Source organism: Cydia amplana, chromosome 16 (assembly GCF_948474715.1).
Source record: "Cydia amplana chromosome 16, ilCydAmpl1.1, whole genome shotgun sequence".
Taxonomy (NCBI): domain Eukaryota; kingdom Metazoa; phylum Arthropoda; class Insecta; order Lepidoptera; family Tortricidae; genus Cydia; species Cydia amplana.
The window spans coordinates 13,355,025-13,376,570 of NC_086084.1; the positions used below are offsets into that span (position 1 = coordinate 13,355,025).

Below are 21,546 nucleotides of genomic sequence, written 5' to 3' on the forward strand. Positions count from 1 at the left end.
ATAGGTACATAGGGACAGACAGACAGCGGGAATCGACTTTGTTATATATATACTATATGTAGTGATAATGGATGATTCTCGCTGGAACGGTCCGTATCCGGGCCGAGCCGTCCGACAATTCGTTTTCTATAACGGTGATCACGTGATGCTTTCTGTAGAAAACGGACAGTCGAAACGCATCCTGCACCTGTACGGTTACCATCAGTTTGTCACTGACATAAACGCCGTCGAGAACGTAATTTACTTTCTATACATCTCGCTCGCACTCGCATATTCGTGCAAACGGGATATATAGAAAGTAAATTACGTTCTCGACGGCGTTTATGTCAGTGACAAACTGATGGTAACCGTACTGGATCGTTCTAAAGTACCTAGGTTTTTGTTAATTATAGAAACGCAACAGTAATACCTATACGCAGTACCTAATATGTATATATTCTGGTATTATTCATAAACGTCTGTCAACTCTAACAAGTCGTTGATAATCGTTAGTCCCTATAACTATATCTTTTTGACATTTTTGTTAGTTAGAAAGAGACAAAACTTTACAAAGGTTTAAAAAAAATATGAAAAAGGGGATGAGTCATACACCCGCAGAGGTACCTATGTTTATATCGGACGTATCCAGTTCCGTAGACTAGAAGAATGTAACTGGGGAACAAATTAAATTATTTTATTTTGACAAAAATAGGTTAACTCATGATTAAGATGTCACATTTTGAACTTTTTGCAAGTGAGTTCTAAAGTGGAGTTACACAGCATTTCTGTACATTTTCTAAACTAAATAAATAGCAAATAAATAAACAAAATTTGTTGTTGTTCGATGTTCCCATACTTTGGGAATATTCCCGATATTTTCCCGTTCTCGCGGCACGTCACTAGCCAGAACTAGGCGAAGGTCGAGCATCCCTTTTCGGCTATTAGGCAGCTTACGGTTAAAGAATCTGCGGCATTGTAGTTTTACACAGAGTGTCTTCTATGTTTAGACATAGGTACTTTGTACAGATATTATGTAGTGCTTAATGGGGTTGGCAACTGTCAAAGGTTTGCATAGATGGCGCCATCATAGCTTGCCCCTTTTTCTATGAGATTTGGCTTAAAGGGCATTAAATTAAAAAAAAACAAAAATTTGTCAAAATTCTAGGCATTGACAGGGCAAGCTATGATGGCGCCATCTGCTAAATACTTCGACCGGCCAACCCCATTGTTTTCCATCGTACTTTCTCGGAGACGTTCGTATTTGTCATGCTACTTCAGTCAACCTCAATACTTTTTGCACCAAGATTGACTGAATTAGCTTGCTCGTTCGTACGTTTCCGTCAGAATAATAATAATTATTATTATTCCGTCAAAATATGATAGAAAATAATTACCTATGCCCTACATCTGTATAGTGTCATTCTATGGAACTTGCTAACTATGTAAACAAAAGTCACTAGTAAAATTCATATTTTTTGACAGTTTCAATATGGCGGTTTGTTTACATAGTTAGCAAGTTCCATAGAATGACACTTTAAAGTTAATATTTAGGGCATACTCAGCGACGGAAGGCGCTTATCGTTTGAATTCAAGGAGCAATTGTTTTGTTTTCAGGAGCTCGATTCTAATTTCAAAACTTATTACGGTTTCGTTTTTATTTTGACACGACCTTACAGATCGCTCACGCTGGTTGGTGCATGCGTAGTGAAAGTCGTGTGTGAGATGTGCGCCAATCACCAAGACGATCGTCCAGAACCCTTAGTGTAAATTTCATTCGATAGCGTGAAGTGCGTTCGCATTTGCGTTATGTCTATTTTTGTATCAGATTTTGAACGCGCGCCAAGCGGGACGTTTTGGAAACTCAAAATCCCATACAAAATGACACTTCGCGTCACGCTATCGAATGAAATTTACACTAAGGGCACAGGTCGTATCAAAACCATTTCAAAACAGTAACAAGTTTTAAATCTAGCTTGGGCTTCAAGGTTTCACAATTACCCATAACACAATTTGCACTTGTAGTAATCGTGAAGTCAGGGCCGGAACTAGCGATAGAACGTTTCAAGGACCTGACCTTTGGTATCATGTTATCTTTGACCCCTGACCTGCCCTTGACCTTTACTACCCTTCATGCTTAGGCTTATTTTTAGGCGGATTGTATATATGTTTTCTGAGCAAAGCGCGGTCTCCCAGATATTGTTACTTTATTAGCTGATAGAAACCCTACAAAAGTGCTACAAACCCTGGCCATGTATTTGCTATTATGCTATTCAATTGTCCGGGTTAACTGTCAGCCATTATGTTATCTGTGGAAGCATCCTATTGGCTCGTTGCCAGCTGCAGCGCGCGGATAACGCTATGCGCGCCCCGATTGGTTGATAATTGTTGCGGTTAACATAGGCTAGGGATTTGGAGATTTTAATGTTATCAGGTTTACGTTTAGGCTAGCTATTTAGCCATAACAAATACTAAGGCCTTCTTACATCTTTCTCATAGTTAGAGCATTTAGTAACTGGAGACGCCTAGTCTCTCATTTTTCTGTACAGTCGCCATCAGATATTATCGGAGCGCTCAAGGTGCTCAAAAATATACATAACATAAAAAAGTATGCACAATTAACTATGCAAGATTTTCGGCAGAGGGGAGAGGGGAGGCGACTCCGGTTATTAAATCCTCTAAGATCTTATTTAATTCACTTTCTAAATAATTAAATGTTAAAGTGCGACAGGGAAGGAAATTTGACGATGATCTAATCTCGATAATGTTCACGGTAGACTCCAAGTTTTTACAGTTAGGGATTGGCGTTGACACTTGACAGTGACCGGATGGAAAATGACAGGAGAAAAGGATTAGGGACCGGCGGATATATTGACAGACAGTTCGGAAGATGAAATGGAAACTATAGCATTACCACTAGTTTGACACTGAGATAGGGTAATTCGCCAGTAACCGGCCACCCTTAACTAAAAATGAATTCTATTCGCCTATAAACATAATTCATTTTAGTATAAGGTAGCTAGTTATTGACGGCTGATGGCCAGTTATTGAAACCTTATACTAAAAAATGAATTTTGTTTATAAGTAGGTGAATATTAAAATTCATTTTTAGTTTAGGGTGGCCAGTTATGGGTCGGTGGCCAGTTACTGGCGAATTACCTATTCGCTACTTTCGCTAGGGTCTGCGTAACTTACTTTCTAGAGTGCGGAAAGACAAACCGTGGAATGTATGGGGCCCAATACATTACACGACTCTTCTCTTTCCGCACAGACTATACATCTCGCTCGTAATGGCATATTATATTAGTGATCACCTACAGCTCGGCTCGAACGCGGAACCACCGTAGAAAACGAAGTATGACTTCTTGGCTTGGACCTGGACCGTTCTATAGATAGTTATCCTAAATCGTAAAGCCAAAGTATACTTGAGGATAAAAAGGATAGCCTAAGTAAGTCATAAATAATATGTTACTCTTCGGAGGCCGCAAAAATATGGGACACGCTCTTACGGCTCTACAAGTACGATCGTTTCAGATATTTTTACGGCATTCGTTGTGTAACATATTATTGCAGGTGACTAGAAAAGCAGCCTTCACTATCAATAATATCTGGGAGACATATAAAATACATTGGAAAACATATAAAAACTCAAAAGTGCGTGTTTTCCCAAAGATCAGACCTAGTTAGATCGATTTTTCGCCTTAGAACACCCCCATATAGCAAATTTCATCGAAATATTTAGAGTCGTTTCCGAGGTCCACGAAATATATATAGATATAAATATGTATATAAGAATTGCTCGTATAAGATAAGATTATCATGGCTTTATTTAACTTATATGCGTATATTTCCAGCCTGTTAATATAGCACATTAGCCAGACCGCAATGCACGAGATCTCCGGGATCTCCCGCAACCGCTAAAACGTCTATATTTCAAAAAAGCGGCCAAGTGCGCGTCGAACTCGCCCATGAAGGGTTCCGTATTTAGGGGATTTATGACGTATTAAAAAAAAACTACTTACTAGATCTCGTTCAAACCAATTTTCGGTGGAAGTTTGCATGGTAATGTACATCATATTTTTTTTTTAGTTTTATCATTCTCTTATTTTAGAAGTTACAGGGGGGGGGGACACATTTTACCACTTTGGAAGTGTCTCTCGCGCAAACTATTCAGTTTAGAAAAAAAAAAATATTAGAAACCTCAATATCATTTTTGAAGACCTATCCATAGATAACCCATACGTATGGGTTTGATGAAACAAAAAATTTTGAGTTTCAGTTCTAAGTACCGGGAACCCCCAAAATTTATTGTTTTTTTTTTCTATTTTTGTGTGAAAATCTTAATGCGGTTCACAGAATACATCTACTTACCAAGTTTCAACAGTATAGTTCTTATAGTTTCGGAAAAAAGTGGCTGTGACATACGGACGGACAGACAAACGGACAGACAGGGGTACATAAGGGTTCCGTTTTTTGCCATTTGGCTACGGAACCCTAAAAACCAGTCAAGTGCAAATCGACTCGCGCGCGATCGCGCCCGAAGGGTTCCGTTATGGAACTTCCGTATCACGTTTTTGCAAAAAATATTTTTTTCCTTATGACTCGCTCTTTTCTTTTCTTATAGGTTTTCCTGTACTATATGGATTGAATAGGTCAGTTGTTTAATTTTTCAAAAAATTTGGGCAAGTAGTTTTGGAGATAAAAGTGGGATGGTAGAATGATACATTTTCTTAAATAACTTCAAAATAGGGTATTTTTAGTAACAGGCCGCCGTAAACTAAAAATAAATTATATTCACCTATAAACATAATTCATTTTAGAATAAGGCGGCTAGTTATTGAAACCTTATACTAAAATGAATTCTGTTTATAGGTGAATAGAATTCATTTGGTGCCCAATTACTAACAGTGGCCATTACTGGCGTATTACCCTATTTAATAAAATAATAATAAATATATTTCAAAATGTTCACATCAAGTTATTTTATTTAATATCTTATTATGACAGGTATATTACACACACGATATAGTTTACAAAACTATTCCACTAATTAATTTATCCAAAAAAATGGCCGCAAAATTTTAAATTATTTTCTATAAGTACTTAACTGCAGTTCTCCGTCTTAGGGTCCCCAACTTAATACAGTTATTATGTAGGTATTTGTACCAAATTTCAACTCAATGGGTCTAGTAGTTTTGTAACAAACTTTCTGTGACAGACGGACAGACAGACATGATTGGTCCTATAAGGATTTCGTTTTTACTTTTGTGGTACGGAACTCTAAAAACCAAGCGAACAGGCCCAAAACCCCGGGCGACCTACATTTAAACAAATCGGGCTATAAATCTTCAGCCCCAGCTCCGCAATAATAGACTCTCGCTATAGGGAGTAAGGCTGAATTTCGCTTGGGTCACGTGGATCATGAAAACTGAAATGAATCGTAAACAATCTTAGGCGGTAATCACACTGGATGCGATTCGCACGTCGCTCCGATGTAAAATCAAATCCAAATGAACTTTATTACATTTTTATCTTTCAAAATCATCACTTAAAAGTCAGTTTTACCAGCCAACATGAGGAAAAAACTCGTAAATCATGAATCATAATTCATTTCAACCGTGATGTTACTCGTACAGATGTCCTTTAGAATTAGAATTTGTTATCAAAATTTGCATCGAATTACTTTACCGCTTTTGTGGATAAAATGCAACTTTCTCATCAGTTTTTGTAGGATTTGAACACGTGACCACCCACACAGCTTCATAGTCACTACCCACTAGGCCACACAGGTCATTATACACAAACATCCACACAATGCCAACGGATCTCAAAAACCTCAAGTGAACCTCCCATCCATTAGGATATTTGACTGAATCAGCTAATACCCCGCGAATAATAGTCCATTCAAAGTCAAATCCCCTTTATTGCGGAAAATATATTAGAAAATAAGCGGAAAAGGCGGACGATTAAGCCGAGAATGACGGAAGTAAGCCCCGTAATTTGTTATAAATACCAAATAATTATGACTTCTTATTAAGTTTCTTGGTCGTTTGCATTTTGACTTGAACCTTTGTTAATTTGCATCGAACTGAGGCCCTGCGATTCGCGATTAAATTTAGAATAAACTGTACTGGTGGCCTAGCCAAGGTGACAATCGCTTGCGCTTCGCCATCGAATCGCTTTGTGTCTCTCTATCGCTCTTCCATATTAGTGTGACAGTGACAGTACGGAGCGTTAGCGATTGGCATGTTGTCTACGGGGCCTGTTCTGATGCGGTATTCTAATAATAACAGGATCGAATTTTAACTCAATTATTGTAATATCGTTAGGGTTTTGGCTTCATTTTGTACAGGTTTGCTTTATGAAACTAGCTATCTATGCTTTATTAGTGTTGTTCTAAGTGTGTTATAGTACAGTTAATGTGACACGCTTTTATGGCTCTACAAATAAGATCGTGTCAGATATTTTTGCGGCCTTCGTTGTGTAACATATTATTGCAGGTAGCTGTACAACGAAGATTTCATGGCCAAACAAAAACTACCATCTGACAGTAAACAAGTACATGTACTATTATGTCTAGACCTTTAGTGTCTACATTGTACACAATGTAGACACTAAAAGATTTGTTTGCATAATACTTAACTTACCTACACAAAAACTGGGCCTAACGAACTTTATGTTATACCAGCTAACATGTCGATATGTTCATAACAACCAAATCGGTTGTTATGAACATTGATGTTATGAAAATATCGACCAAAATGTATAGGTATTTAATACTTAAATTCAGTTTTTTTAATTAGTTCGGCTTATTATTTTTATCAGTGTACCTACTGTTCTTAATCTTACTAAGTGTCAATAGCTAAAGGATATTCAATTCCAATAAAAGCCCATGAAACCATAGTTTATTTTACTAGTAGGTAATCCATAGTTGTGCATCGTGGACTACATTTGCGCCTTTCAACAAAACAACCTTAATCCTTAGCCTTAAAGTTGAAAACCCAACAACTTTACCCGCCTTTGTTACAAGTTTTCAGATAAACCTCCGCCGTAGGTAAGTAGGGCAGGCGGGTTTGATTTAGCATCGGCAAGTCTTTGAGGGATTTCCGAATTTGAAAGTTGGCGTCTTTGAGACTTTACAAAGTAGCACAGTAAACCTTATTACAAAGACATAAGGTAAGGTAAGACAAAGGTTTTACCTTATGGCTTCTATAGATCTTGCCACAAATACCAGCGATTTTGATCGAAACTGGACTTCGTTCGTAATGTCGACAGTGTCGACACCGAGTATACCGATTCTTCCCATTTTTACTGTTCCGTACCCAAGGTATAACCAAGCAAAGTGGTTAGAATTTGCTAATTCAAACTACCCGTGCCTCAACTATCAGTTGGATTTAAATAAACCCCGCATAGCTTTAAAATTTAGATGACAATCACCCAAATCCGACCACTAGGTCAAACAACGAGACAGCTTGTCGACTCGAAAAAGTTTGCAAAGCTCGCCTGTGCTGCTCTGATATTCGAATACTTGCGGAGTCGAAAGCTGAGAAAAACCAGTGTTTTAGTGTTTTCTCAAGCTTGGATACATTCGGATGGTAACTGTAGCTGCTTCTATTACAAAATTACCGCTGCAGTATGGTTAATGTCACTGTCAATTTCTTTGATAAAGGTACCGCGTGGATTTAGACTAGACTAGGTACACCAGTAGATTTGTATCGCGACATTAGGAACTGCCGACAGTGCCGACTGCATTACCTACAAGCAAATGTCAAAAACGATATTGATGCCCGGATTTTTTACATTTGCGGCATTAATGCAGTCGGCAGTAATGTCGCGCTGCAATACTGCGGCAGTAGTGCAGCTGCGGTCGGAATCCAAACGTCACCTTAAACTTAAATAGTTCCGCTCCCGTCGCACCGCACCCAGCTCGCTTACGGCTCGGCCACGACATTGAGCGACTTGCGACGGCGGCAGCGATAACCATAGGTTGGAGCGAGGCACAGCGATCGGACCTTTCATTTCCACCTATGGTTGTCGCTGCCGCCGCCGTCGCCAGTCGCGTAATGTCATGGCCGAGCCGTTATTTGCTATGCTACACATCCTCGCTCAGCTACCTCGCACATCTCTGGTGGAAACACTCACATCGTTTCACATCATCGCACGGCTCAGCTGAGGTAGCTGTAGTAGAGTAGCACAGCTTTGGTGGAAACGCAGTCATGCTGGTTAGCCCTAGAAGTCGACTCGCCATTGGCCAACGCTCACCAGCCAATGAACAAGCTCTATTTCCATTACTTAGGCAACGGCCGAGTTTTGCGAACAAACGTGCTGTTATTCAAATGTGGCTCCGCTACTGTCGCGGTAGGTACCTAAATATATACTGAATGATATATGAGGAATAGAGAATTTTTTACTTCATTCACGGAGTGCAAGATAGGCGGAGGTCAAATCGCTGAGACGAAATTGAGATTTAAGCTGACTTTAAACTCTATAATTTCATTTGGTAAGCTTCATCCCTATGTTCCTTTGGTGTGGAGTCTTGTTGTACAAAATTTGTTCGCGAAAATATTAAGCTTAAAAACGCACGCTAAATACTCCGCACTTGCATCGGCGTAAAAGATTTTGTGCCGGTGGCTGTAAAGACCACGGGGCCGTGGGGTAGGGAAGCCCGCCAATTATTTAGGAAATTAGGCCGGCGTTTGCGGGAGAGGGGTGGTGATCCTCGTTCTGGGTCGTACTTGGTCCAACAGGTCTCCATAGCAGTTCAGCGGGGGAATGCTGCAGGCATTATGGGTACCTTTCAGCCAGGTATAATGCAGGGGGGGGGGGTTATTTTAGGTTAAGTGTAGATTTTTTTTAACTTTAAAAATAATTAATTTAATTATATTTTTTATTATGTAACTTTAATGTATGAAATAAATAAATTCCTATTTAGCTTAAAATAGCCCAACTAAATATTCAAATAAAGTTTTATTAAAACGTACATTGAATGATTAAATATTTACTTACCTAAAAACTATTCCAAGAAAGTACCTATTTATTGGTTTTGTAATAAAAATATTTAACCAATTTCAAAAATCCACAATAATTTGCCAAAAATACCAGTTTTTTTCAAATGTCTAATACTTAGTTTACTAACACGTTGTACCTAATAAATCTAATTGTATTGGAATCGCACGTGACGTGACTTCTCAGCTACCACTACTTATAAAATAATCAGATAAAATTATCTTTTACGTTGGTTCTGTAAAACTTTACCTCTTCCGTACGAGTATAATCATCTTAGAAACACATAAACATTTTACAACCTTCATATTTCTTCTCGAAACGTCTAATAAAATTTCACCGGTAATATTCCCAAAGTATCACGACTTCGGCTCTAAAAAACCAGTCTAAGGAATATCTCTGGTGGCTTACAGTTGCTATGGGTTTAGGGGTCAAATTTTGTTAGAAATGTTTTCTGAGCCGAGATATATTTGTTCTGAGTTTTGTAGTAAATCATTCAAGGTATGTGATTGAGTTAGTATGTGCTCGCTGGGTACAAATATGTAACACTAATCGATATCCAACTACCAAATACTTCAAGAAAATAATTTAGTTAGGACTATGAATAACGAAATGTCTAGTAATTTTAGTGTCACTGTACTACTGATTCCCTTGTTAGTATTATTAATAACGTTAGTTTTTATCACCCCCTTATTAGGGCCAAATTAAGTAGGTAAGCCAAATTTTAGCAGTGTCTACGGTTTTTTCGTGATTACGGAACAAACATCTAATTAAGGCCAATTTTACTAATCTTATCTTATTGTTTTCGGGGGCCCTTGCGAATACACTTCGACCCATAGGGATCTTTTGTGCAATTACCCCCTAGAGAAGATCCGTCAACTACTCAAGAGCTTTTTCCACCATATGCATGTGTCGGATGATGGAGCTCATGGGTAGCGTTTTAAAGTCCTTTGGTTCCAGATATCCTGCTCCAAAGTCCTTCATTCTTTGTCTGGCCAGGGCGTGACACTTGATTTTTACTAATAGTTTGTTTGTTTGTTTTTTACTAATTACCTATTTGTTTATTGTAATAAAATAAATCGCAACGCCTTACGGCTTCACGGCGTTGGTCGACGTTATTCCACTATCCCCCAAGGCCGATAAAATAATGCTTGATGAATATGGAGTTTATAACTTCGCTAACTGTACGTTGGTCGTAATGGATGTTGTGTTGTTTCGTTTATGGTAGCCATGATTACTTCAATCAGGGTTATTTTAGCGTGATTTCATATTATGACGACAGTAAAACGTAGTTTTGTTATAAAGGGGCTCAGAAATGATGAAATTTACCTGCACCCGAAGGACTTTGAACGGAGGGTAATCAATAATCATTTTTCATTACTGTGTATGAGCATCTTTTTCTGTAGTAATCAATGAAGACCAAACCGATTGACGTACATAAATTATTTGTTTTGACTGTGGGACTAATAAGACAAAAAAAAGTAATGGGCTCTCCACAACTCGGGCGATCTAACAAGTTAAGGATGACTCACTAAAGACCGGGCCGTGTCCGGGCCGGAGCTTCCGGCGCTTCGTTTTCTATGGAAAGCATTACGTGATCACCCCTGTCATTGTCATAGAATAGTAAGCGCCGGAAATTCCGGCCCGGACACGGCCCGGTCTAACGTGAGTCATCCTTTAACAACCCTTCACGGTCCAAATCGGTCAAAAGCCAGGTTGTCGAGCTTTCTAAAGAAATGGTCAAGAAATGCCATTTCTTCTTCACCAAGCATTAAATATAGGACGTTATAGTACCTATACTTACTTATAAAATTATCTGACATAATTTGCAGATTACAATAGACTACCTAAAAAGTTTCATAAACCAGTGGATTACCATTATCGATTATCACCGCCAACTACTTCCAATATCGGACTTCAAAAATGTACCCATCTAATATGTTATTTGAGTGACAAGAATGTTACTAGAATAATGCAATCTAATTACAATTTTTTTAAATGTCTCATACGGCGGTAGCACGGTCACCATTTTATCGCTTGTCACCATGCCTGTCACGTTCTAACAAGTATGTAAGTGCGAAAGTGACGGGCATAGTGACCGGCGATAAAAATGAGACTATGCTGCTCCCGCTCTCATCGTAAGCTAACTCATTCTAATAGATCCTCCTGTCATGTTCCAGGCTCCCACTGCCGTGGCTGCTATACGGACTGATCAACGGGCAGCCTGTGGAAGTCAACTCCAAGGGAATGGTCTGCAGCATCGTGCTGCTGTTCGCCATGCTGCTGTTTGTCATCCTGAGCATCGCCTGCTTCAGGTTAGTTGTCATTAGTAGCTGTTCCATCGTCACCTGTCTGGTCAACGGGCAGCCGGTGGAAGTGAACTCCAAGGGCATGGTGTGCAGCATCGTGCTGCTTTTCGCCATGCTGCTGTTTGTCATCCTGAGCATCGCCTGCTTCAGGTTAGTTGTCATTAGTAGCTGTTCCATCGTCACCTGTCTGGTCAACGGGCAGCCGGTGGAAGTGAACTCCAAGGGCATGGTGTGCAGCATCGTGCTGCTTTTCGCCATGCTGCTGTTTGTCATCCTGAGCATCGCCTGCTTCAGGTTAGTTGTCATTGGTAGCTGTTCCATTGTCACCTGTCTGATCAACGGGTAGCCGGTGGAAGTCAACTCCAAGGACATGGTCTGCAATGCCATACTGCTCCTCACCATGCTACTGTAGTAGATGTATCTACTATTATTAGCTGGTCAACCCTGGAAGATGATCAACAGATCAATGGCAGGTGGAGGCCAACACCAACACGGTTTGTAGCATCGTGCACTCTGCGCCATACTGCTGTATCATTGTTCAGATTTGTTCCATCATCAGGTGACAGCTCGACTGATCTGATAACAGCAAGTGAAGGTGAACTTTAACTTCATCTACAGCATATCGAGTCCAAATCTTCGTGCGAGATATTTTATTCACAAGCTTTCTCACTTTCGCTTCTTTCTGCCGCGTTGATGTTAAGAAACGTTCTATTTTAAATCGATCTTTTTGTAACTCTAGTACCTAACTATTTCTATTTTCTTCAATTTATTACTGTATTTGTATTGAGATGTTATTATTAAATTTCCAGGTGGAAAATGAACAGAGGGCTCGGCTTCACGATGTTCCTGCTGTACTTCGTGTTCGTGGCCGTCAGTCTCAGCCTGGAGTACGGCTACCTCCACTGCCCTAGCGAGTAAGAACGTTCCAGAACTTTCTAGAACTATCGGGAATATTGCAGAACAATCAGGAGGATGAACACGAGTCACTTCAGTAATAGACCACAGAAAAACCTCAAAGCAATTGGACGAGAATATACGAAAGAACATATTGAAGAAAATGGTAACCAAGCCCTCCGTGCCAAGCTAGTGGCCGAGGGTGGATAAGGACAATATAATTTAAGTCGTTCCCTGTTTGAACTAGAACTTGTTAGGGAAGGTATTCTCAATAAAGAGCGATTAAATATTGTAATGTCGAAGCCAAAGTTTGGACACCATCATTTCCAAAACTCGAGTGCGAATCAGGTCCACAGATTAACGGAACGGAAGGCTAATATTAATGGAAATGTAATGGCCGAAGTGACTTGTGTTGCACAAATGCTGATTTTAATAAAGGATGTTGTTCTGACATTGGGGGCTATTCATAAATTACGTCATTTCAAATTAGGGGGGGGGGGGGGTCTGGACATCGGATGATGGTAGCATGACGCAGGAGGAAACGGGGTCATTCGAAGCATGATTTTTGGATGATTTTAGGGGGGAGGGGGGTCAAAATCCTCAAAAATAGATGACGTAATTTATGAACAGCCCCTTAGGAAATCAATTGGTCCAACATGCATTCAAAACAATAGGGAACTAGACGTTTGATGTGAACTAGATCTGTATACATTTGTTCAGTCCAATTTTGTTAGTTCAATTAGGTTGTTTATATTCCAATTTCCATGCATGTCGAAGCACAAACGAAATGTTGTTAAATTGCTCAAATTCACACATTATTTGTAAATGCCTTTGCTTTATAGTATTGTTACGCTTAGTTTATAAACAAGAGAGACATATGAGCACTAAAGGAGTCCAATATTCGTTCTTTGCAATAGAATGAAGAAGTGTATTATAGGATAGTATATAGAAATCCTGAAATGCAATAATGAGCGTAAGCTTCTGGTTTTCAAAGGCTGGTTGCGCGTGAGTTGGTGGCAGCATATTGAAGTGTCTCTTTCTTGCAAACCTGAAAAATAACACGTAAGAGCGAGACAAGTAGGTATCTGCCAGCAGCTAGTGCGCTAGAGGTGTGTACAGACTTGCAAGCGGTGCAATCGGCTAGTCATTTTTTGTATCAAAATTGTAAATTTAAAGGAATAGCCCCTAGACTGTAGATATTTATATGAATGTTAGAGGTTCATTAACCGTTGAATAAAGGCGCTTTTATGATGCCGTTAGCGTTATTGCTAATTTCTATTTATAGTACGTGTCAGCTATTATTGTGCGTATGTTTTGTAAATATAGTTTGAGAGCGTTATGTTGGGTCCGGGACCCGTGTCCACGTTTATTTGGGGAGTGTTAGAGTGCGCACGGAGGTTGTACATAGTGTAGCTCGGAGCGGGGCAAATGGGTAAGATAACGCATTCCATAAAATGTGCCTAAGAGTTCGTAGGAGCTCCTTTACATTGTTAGCTTCGTGTATATTCAATACAATGTTGATTCGTAAATTTCATCTAATAGCAATTTAATACGGTTTATATAATAGTGCTACACTTCAGGGCGCATTTGTCCCGCTCTTGTAGGTAGATTTTTACACTATCCTCAATTACTTTCTCCTCTATCTTCAACTATATTCAACTACGGATGTATATGCAAGAGCAGTCAATTCTTAAAATAATCTGAAGTACTTAAAGGTTATAGTTATGAAGGTTCTAACGATATGTGCCTGGTCTTATATTGGTCTTATAACGAAACTACGGCGTCGGTTAGGGTTAGGTTAGGGGTAGGGTCGTGTACGTCTAAGAGCACACCGAGTGCGTGTTCGTAGACGTACACGTGCGCTAAATTTATGGAGCCGTGCACGTACACGTCTCGCAAGCATATTACAACGCGCACGCATAAGTCTACGCACACGCGTCCGGTGTGCACAGGCCTTAAGAGTTACAATTTAATTTTAATGTTTGATTACATATGCTGTAGTGACGTTATAAGATCTACGATAAAGTATTGATAAAGTATTGCTACCGAGAGATGGTCTTACAAGCTACAAACATACAAAAAACTCTACAAACAGTTATAATGCTCTGATTCTATACGTAAAGTGGGCAAACTGGCAAAATACTAAAACAATAATAATATTATTATAAAGTCAAAATATAGAAACACAATAACGAATATACGTAATTAGAACCAAAAGCGCTATTTTCGTGACATTAGAGAGGTATTACCCACTGTCAGTCTAATGACTATTTTAAGGCAAACAGATCGTCGTAAAGTAAGTATTTAAAGGCAAAAGTGCATGGACAAGTTTCAACCGTAATATTAAGTCATTACGGTTGACATCTACCCATGCACTTTTGAACGCCACTGTACCTACATGTTGCAAAACATGTGAAGTATATAACTGTAATCATCCTGACTGTTTGTATCGCTGGAGCAAACTTTAACGCTGCGTCTTACGTAAGCGAAGAACTCGCGAACGCGACGCGACTCACGCGACGCGGCGCGGCGCGGCGGGCCCACGGCGTTCGCGTTCGCAACGAGATCGCCTATGTAGGACACTTCTATAGGTATTGTAGAAGTGGAAGGTAAACGTGCCTTTAAAATATTTCTAATAATAAAATTGGGACAGAGAAAGAGCGAAAGCAAAAATAGCGGAATAAAATAGGTACCTATTTATATTGACAGCAAAAATAACAACCATCCGTCTCTAGGCGAGTGCAATACATGGCTGTCAGCGGTGCAGCCGAGGGCCGATCGTTAGACCATCCATACGGCGCGCAGCGCTTACTGCTGAATTAACAAAATTTGTTAGTAATAAAATACAATCATCATCATCACCACAGTATCAAAGGATTTATTCACGCCGCGCCGCATCGCTTCGCTTCGCGTTCTCGTGTTGTTCGTCTACGTAGTACGCTGCGTAAGACCACTTCTCGATATCAGGTATCGCGTATTACTCGGATTAGTGTCCTTTCTATATAAAACTATGTGTCTATGTATTTGTTGCTTCTTCGACCATTCGCTTCGATATCCTTTTACATCTAACCAATGATAGAAAGTTTGTAATGTTTTGTAAATTCAACTGTTGATATCCCACAAAGTTTTATATTGATAACCCGCCTATTTGACATAGCAATAAATAAACTAGAATAGGTAGTTAAATATTTCTATTGATAAGCTTTAACAACTCAGACCATTGTAAACTGAAATGGATATCAAACACTAAAGAAAATGTGACCAAGTCCACCGGTGGCCGGGGCCGGAATGTGTTCCCTAGTTGAACTCATACAGTCAGTAGCAAAAGCTGCTAAGCGGGCGAGGTGTTCAAAATGATCTTGACGCGACTTAATAATAGACGCGCGAATACGCGAAACGCCAGAATAAGAGCGTGTCATGGTAATTTTGAACACCTCGCCCGCTTAGCAACTTCTGCTGCTGACTGTACAGGCCACAGAACACGGGAATAGGCCTCGGGAATGTTAAATCTGAATGCGCACAAATCCAGTCAATCGCTTCATAAAATTGACACCGGTTTTATAAAAAAAAGTTTTTTTTGCTAAATAAAACGACATATCGATAGGTACGGGAAATCGAGTAGGTCATAATCTGTGATAGAGGCATGCTTATGACGTATTTGTAAAGAGATTAATAGAAACGGTTCATTCACCTCACGTACTGTAAATATTTGATTATGGATAAGCTTGAATTTGATCAACTTCTGTAGTTCGCTTAGCGCTGCTCGGTCCAAACAGTTTCAGACGTGGCATTGATAGCATTTTATCTGATGAAAAACTATATAATTTGACAGTCAGGAAACGTTTGAGAACAAAGCATTCTGCTGAACACACGATTCATATTTTTGCGCGTATTAAAAACAAAGAATAAACAATTGCACCACGTACACTACCATAAATACATATTTATCACTACTGCTTGCTGCGAAAATATTGCATGAGACATCTATGCTTCACATTAGAATGGATGCTATGCCTCTTTGATAAAACCAACTAACACTTGTGTTATAAACTGATACTGCAATTAAGAAGTTGGATAGGAAGCCCACCAGTATTTCAGAGGCCCAATTTGACTCAAAACAATGTCAGGTGACAAAGTTACAACGGGGCCTATTTCACCTATTTGGGTCCAGATTATAAATACAGGCCTATTCCTTTCTGAAACTGAAACTGTTCGACTTTTAAGTGGCAATTCTTTACGACTAATCTAAGGTTCCAATGATATTTGCTATATAATATACTCTTACGAGTTTATTTAAGATTCGGTGATATACAATTTCGAGTTAGACGCTCGTAGCATTCAAAATATATCCTTTTACATACGTGTAGTAAATGTGTAAGCACAAAGTACCAAAATGTGTACATATGTACGTGAGCCTTACGCTACACATTCTATATGCTAATATATATACTATTTTACACTAGATTTCTATCTATCTCTTGTAATATAAGTAGAACTTTGTAATTTATTCATCCTTCCATGATTGTTTCTAGTGGTAAACTTTGCTCGGAGTTTTTTTTATCTACCTATTTAAAAGAAGCCTTTATCAATGAGACATGTCGGCTACGTTGGGCCTATATATTACAGAATTTCAATAAGTGTTACTAAACAACTAGACTTTAAAAAAACTGTACACGAATTCCGCAGTTTTAGACAGGAGTTCCGCCAATATTGATTGAAAATCTCCAATATTCGTTGTTTAGTAACACTTATTGAAATTCTGTAATATAGAGGCCCAACGGAGCCGACATATCTCACTGATAAAGGGTTTATTTTAAATATGTAGATAAAAAAGGAGTTAATAATGGATACAATTTGAATCGGCATTGGTTGATTCATGAGAGTTGATGTGAAGTCTCTATGCAAATATGAATAGATTAGGTATAAGTATGTATCTTGCGCCAGCTCTTATGAATTGACATATAAATGGTGTTTTGTGTCTGGTGAAATTAGTCATTAATTATTAATAATTTCTTAAGGTACTTAATTATATTTTTTATGACTTTATAATTGTATTTTATACATTTATTTAAAATGTTAAAATATTTTGATTACTTTTTTCGCATTAAATTGGCACTGAATTTTTAGTACTACATAGTATAGCCGTTCGATTTGTAGCTAGCCCCGAACGGCTAATCCTTTGTCTATTGTTAAGTAAAACCGCTCGCACACAAAGACAAAGGATTAGCCGTTCGGGGCCAGCTACAAATCGAACGACTATACTAAAGGCACTAACAGCTGCCAGTACAGATCTTAAGGTCATTCAGGGCAATATTTCACCAGGCTCAAGTCACCAGGGTGACTGGGAATCATATCATGCAGCGAGCCACTCAAAGTAGCTACATCAAACTTGCATTCGTTCTAACCAACCGCACAAGCCGATATAGACGTCATTAAACACTCCGTTATTTTAGTGGGACGTGAAAAGACGTTGGAACTGATTGTATGAAGGTACAAATGTCGTTTGAGTTAAATAGTCACCTATATTGGCTGATTATTATCGATAATTAAATGCTATTAACGGAACGTTACGTCACTAAAATAACGGAGTTAAACCTAAACAACTGACGAGTGATGGAATAAGTCGTGTATTCTGTGACTCGAAAACCTCAATGGAATTTTTAGAGTTGGAGAATCGCGCACTTACTCTAACGCTCTTCAGAGAATTTAACGTTTCAAAGATTTGTTATAAATTCTATTTATTAAATGTAAGAGTTGAAATTACTTGGGTGTGATATGCCGCCCTAATACACTATAAATTCTTTGTAGTATAAGATAGGCTTAAAAGCTATCATTATATTTAAAAATATTAATTAACGAAAATTTAAATATGATATTCAAGTAGAGATTGTTACTAGAGTGATGATTTTTATATAAAATTATGATATAGTTACGACTCGTAACTTACGAGGATATGTGCACCGCTGCCCGGGTGCGGGAGTGAACACCAGGTCGGTTAGCCATGCCATAATAATCAGCTTTAAGCAAGCTCGCGGGCAGCGGGGGGCACTGTCGTTTATTTGTAGCTGATTCAGTTTGAATTCGAGAAACTGATGTCGAGAAAATTGTAACATGGAATGTTGGCCACAAATAACTGTTTAGTCTCTTTTTGTTCGATCCACTTACGGTTTTGTCGAAGATTATGATGATTTATTTCTGATTACGTGGATGTACAGCAATAAAAATATATTGTCAATACCTAATTCATCAGTAACAAATATTGTAGTGTATGCTCATTATTCAGTATATTTCTTATATCTCGTCGCCAAAGCCATTGGAATTACCCATGTAACATTAATTATATAACTCTAACTTCAAAAAAGGTCCCAGATGTTACTCGAATTCAAGAGCTCAGCGTAGATTGTTAATAGTGATATAAAAATATACAAAATAAGTACTTCAAACCTAAAAATGTTATTATTTCAATAATGTAGGTAAGGTAAATTACATCATGTTGGAGGCAAATTAAGATCTGCTCTACCCTGTCACAGGGGCGATGTCGACTTTATATTGGTATTGGAATAAATCATTGCATTTATTTGTTTAACAACGTTATTCTTATCTAGTACTGTCGAACGAATAAGTTAGACACTGTTATTGTTCTATAACTACTCTATTTGATCACAGAAAATATATCATTGGGTCCTCGTGTAGTAAGACCTAAATTCAGAGTATACAGACACAGGTTAGCCATATGTTAACTTGTCACTCACGGCAAAAAACGCCTATATTATGTGTATCACAATTTACAACAAATTACCTGGGGCCGATTGCATAAACTACAACTAATATTACAAGCGGAACTCCTTTTCTAATTTCACTTATTTAATAAGGAGTTCCGCTTGTAATATTAGTTGTAGTTTGTTATGCAATCGTTTTGAAGACATGGATCTTGAGCATTTCAAAGCAAATATAAAAATGTGGCTAATAGAAAAATGTTTTTACTCCATAAATGATTATTTAAGTTTATCATGAGTGTTCCTAATATGTAACTAAATATGTACCTATACTGTAAATGTATGGTACACCTGAAAAGGTAAAGTTTCGGTGTAACTAAATATGTAATTGTATATTCCACCTGCAATGTAACCTGATTCTTACCTACATACAATAAAGAACTTGAACTTGAAAGTTAGCCCTCGTTAAATTATTCTCTATAAAGTTCAACCAATTATTCTCGGCAATAAATCATTATTCAAGACAATATTTATTCGTGATTCAGGAATTCAGTTGGTGATATAATGATGGTTAAAAAAACGATTATGTATTTAATTCATATGAGAATAGATTTTATTAGTTATTCGTAATCGATATCGATAGTCGCCCATCTTTCTTTTATAAATACCTAATTTTTTTTACTATATGTTTGTTTATTTATTATATCGATATAAAGTCGACATGGCGTTAGGTTCAGGCGACTGGTTGGTTACTTTAAATCGGCACATTATTGTGATTTTGATGGAGCAGTATTATTATACATTTTATTAGTAGCTTTGAGCTAGTTAATTTGTAATTTACGGCGATTTGTGAAACACCCTGTACTTGGCGCACATGTGCAGTAAAAGTTGTAAAATAAGCACAAGTTCATGTACAAATACTTGTTGTTTTTTGTAACTTTTTCAAGATTTTTTTATATGTAGATAATTTATGTTTTTCGTTAATTTGATAGGAAAGTGTGTATATACAGGATGTTTCACAACCCGTGTAAGAGGTTTTGCTATAATGATTGTGTATACTTATTGTTGCTCTTGTCAAAGCTTTTAATGATTGTTAATAATTACAAATGTGATAGTCATAGCATAAAAGAATGAGTAACATTTTATACAATGATCAAGTTATTGTGTTCGCTGTATAAAACGTTGTTTATATTTTTTATGATAATAGTTTTTACTCACTAGTTTATCAGATTCTAAAATGTATAGGTTTTTTATTTACCATTCGTATATTGTATTGTTTTGTATAATTTCGTCGTCTCAGAGCATTGGCGTGGCCGCGCGTCGTTTGTCGGCGGTATTATGAAAAATTACAATAAAAATAATAAAATAGTGAGTGATATACTTATTTCTAATTTCCCTTTTCTTTAAATCAATGTCATATAGGTATATTCGTCGGGAATAGTTAAAAATAGTTTGGAATAAAACTATGAAGCAAATAACAACAAAATGCTTATTTATTTGAACAATAAAATCTTATGAATAATTAACATCAATAGATACTTAAACTCTGGAACAGTTGCGTGAGATGAAAAAGCGATTGAATTTTTATTTACTGTCAATTAAAATATCAAAAATCGGAAATATTATCCCTTAAATTTATTGTGAGCTTTTAATTTTTACAGAAATATTATTGTTGCGAGAAAAAAATGCAAATTGGTTAATCAAAGTTGTAAGTGTGCTGTATATTGAAAGTAGTTCTGCATAAAAGTCATCAATAAATAAAACGCTTAATTTTTAAATTGAACAATAATGTTAAATATTTTGATAAAGTTTCTTTTTTTAGAGAGCACTGCATAATAAGAAATACTCTAACAATAGGTAAGAGGGATTCTGCTGAATTGTTTTCAGATCTTCAGTGTAAATGAGAACAATAATTAATACTTAGAATAAATTTAAAAGTGGAAAAATTACTGTCTTGGGTGAGACTTGAACTCACGGCCTCTGGATCGATACTCCAGCGCTCTGCCATCTGAGCCACCAAGACCTCATCCATAGCCAGCAAATCTTTCCACCATATTATTGGTCAAGGGGACCCTAGCGACAAATTTATTCTAAGCTTAATAGCATCGTTCGCAGACGTGTCTGCTTATTAAAATAAAAATTAAAAATAATTAATACTGTTACCTTAGGTACCTTTATGCAAAATTTGTAAATGCAAAATGCAACTAATTTGCCAAGCCATGTGTAAAAATAGGTAATTGGAATTATCTCGCAAATTCTCTATCTCTAATTTACGTAGTTCGATAATAATAACAACAAGAGTAGAAAAGAGGTCTCAAATGGTTAAAAACAATAGTACTTACAAGTAAAAAAATGTCTTAGATACGTATGATAACATAACCCGATACCTATTTGACATAATAATAGGGTAAATAGACATGCTAAATAGCTTAATTATTGTCAGAAAATTAGGTACCTATTCAAAGTAAATTTATTTTTAAGTGAATTAGGTGTTTTTAAATTTAAGGTGAAATTTCAACTTGATTATAATTTAAATTTACCAAAACGCCAACATAATTAGAATGTGAGCTGAGCGGAAATCTAAGCATAATGCGAAGTATTATTAGGAATACGATTAGGTTTCAAATTCTATATCTAACTACATCTTA

At 37.5% G+C, this 21,546-nt stretch overlaps 1 protein-coding gene across 1 annotated transcript in view; it reads left to right on the forward strand.

The window, feature by feature from the left end:
- The window catches only part of LOC134655123 (sodium/potassium/calcium exchanger Nckx30C), a 106,519-nt gene extending 94,179 nt beyond the window's left edge, over positions 1-12,340 (forward strand). Inside the window, exons 7-8 of the mRNA XM_063510583.1 lie at positions 11,160-11,294; positions 12,098-12,340. Of these exons, the coding sequence (XP_063366653.1) occupies positions 11,160-11,294; positions 12,098-12,206 (244 nt within the window). The 3' untranslated portion in view covers positions 12,207-12,340. The remainder of the gene's footprint in view (positions 1-11,159; positions 11,295-12,097) is intronic.
- Positions 12,341-21,546: the final 9,206 nt, after the last annotated feature.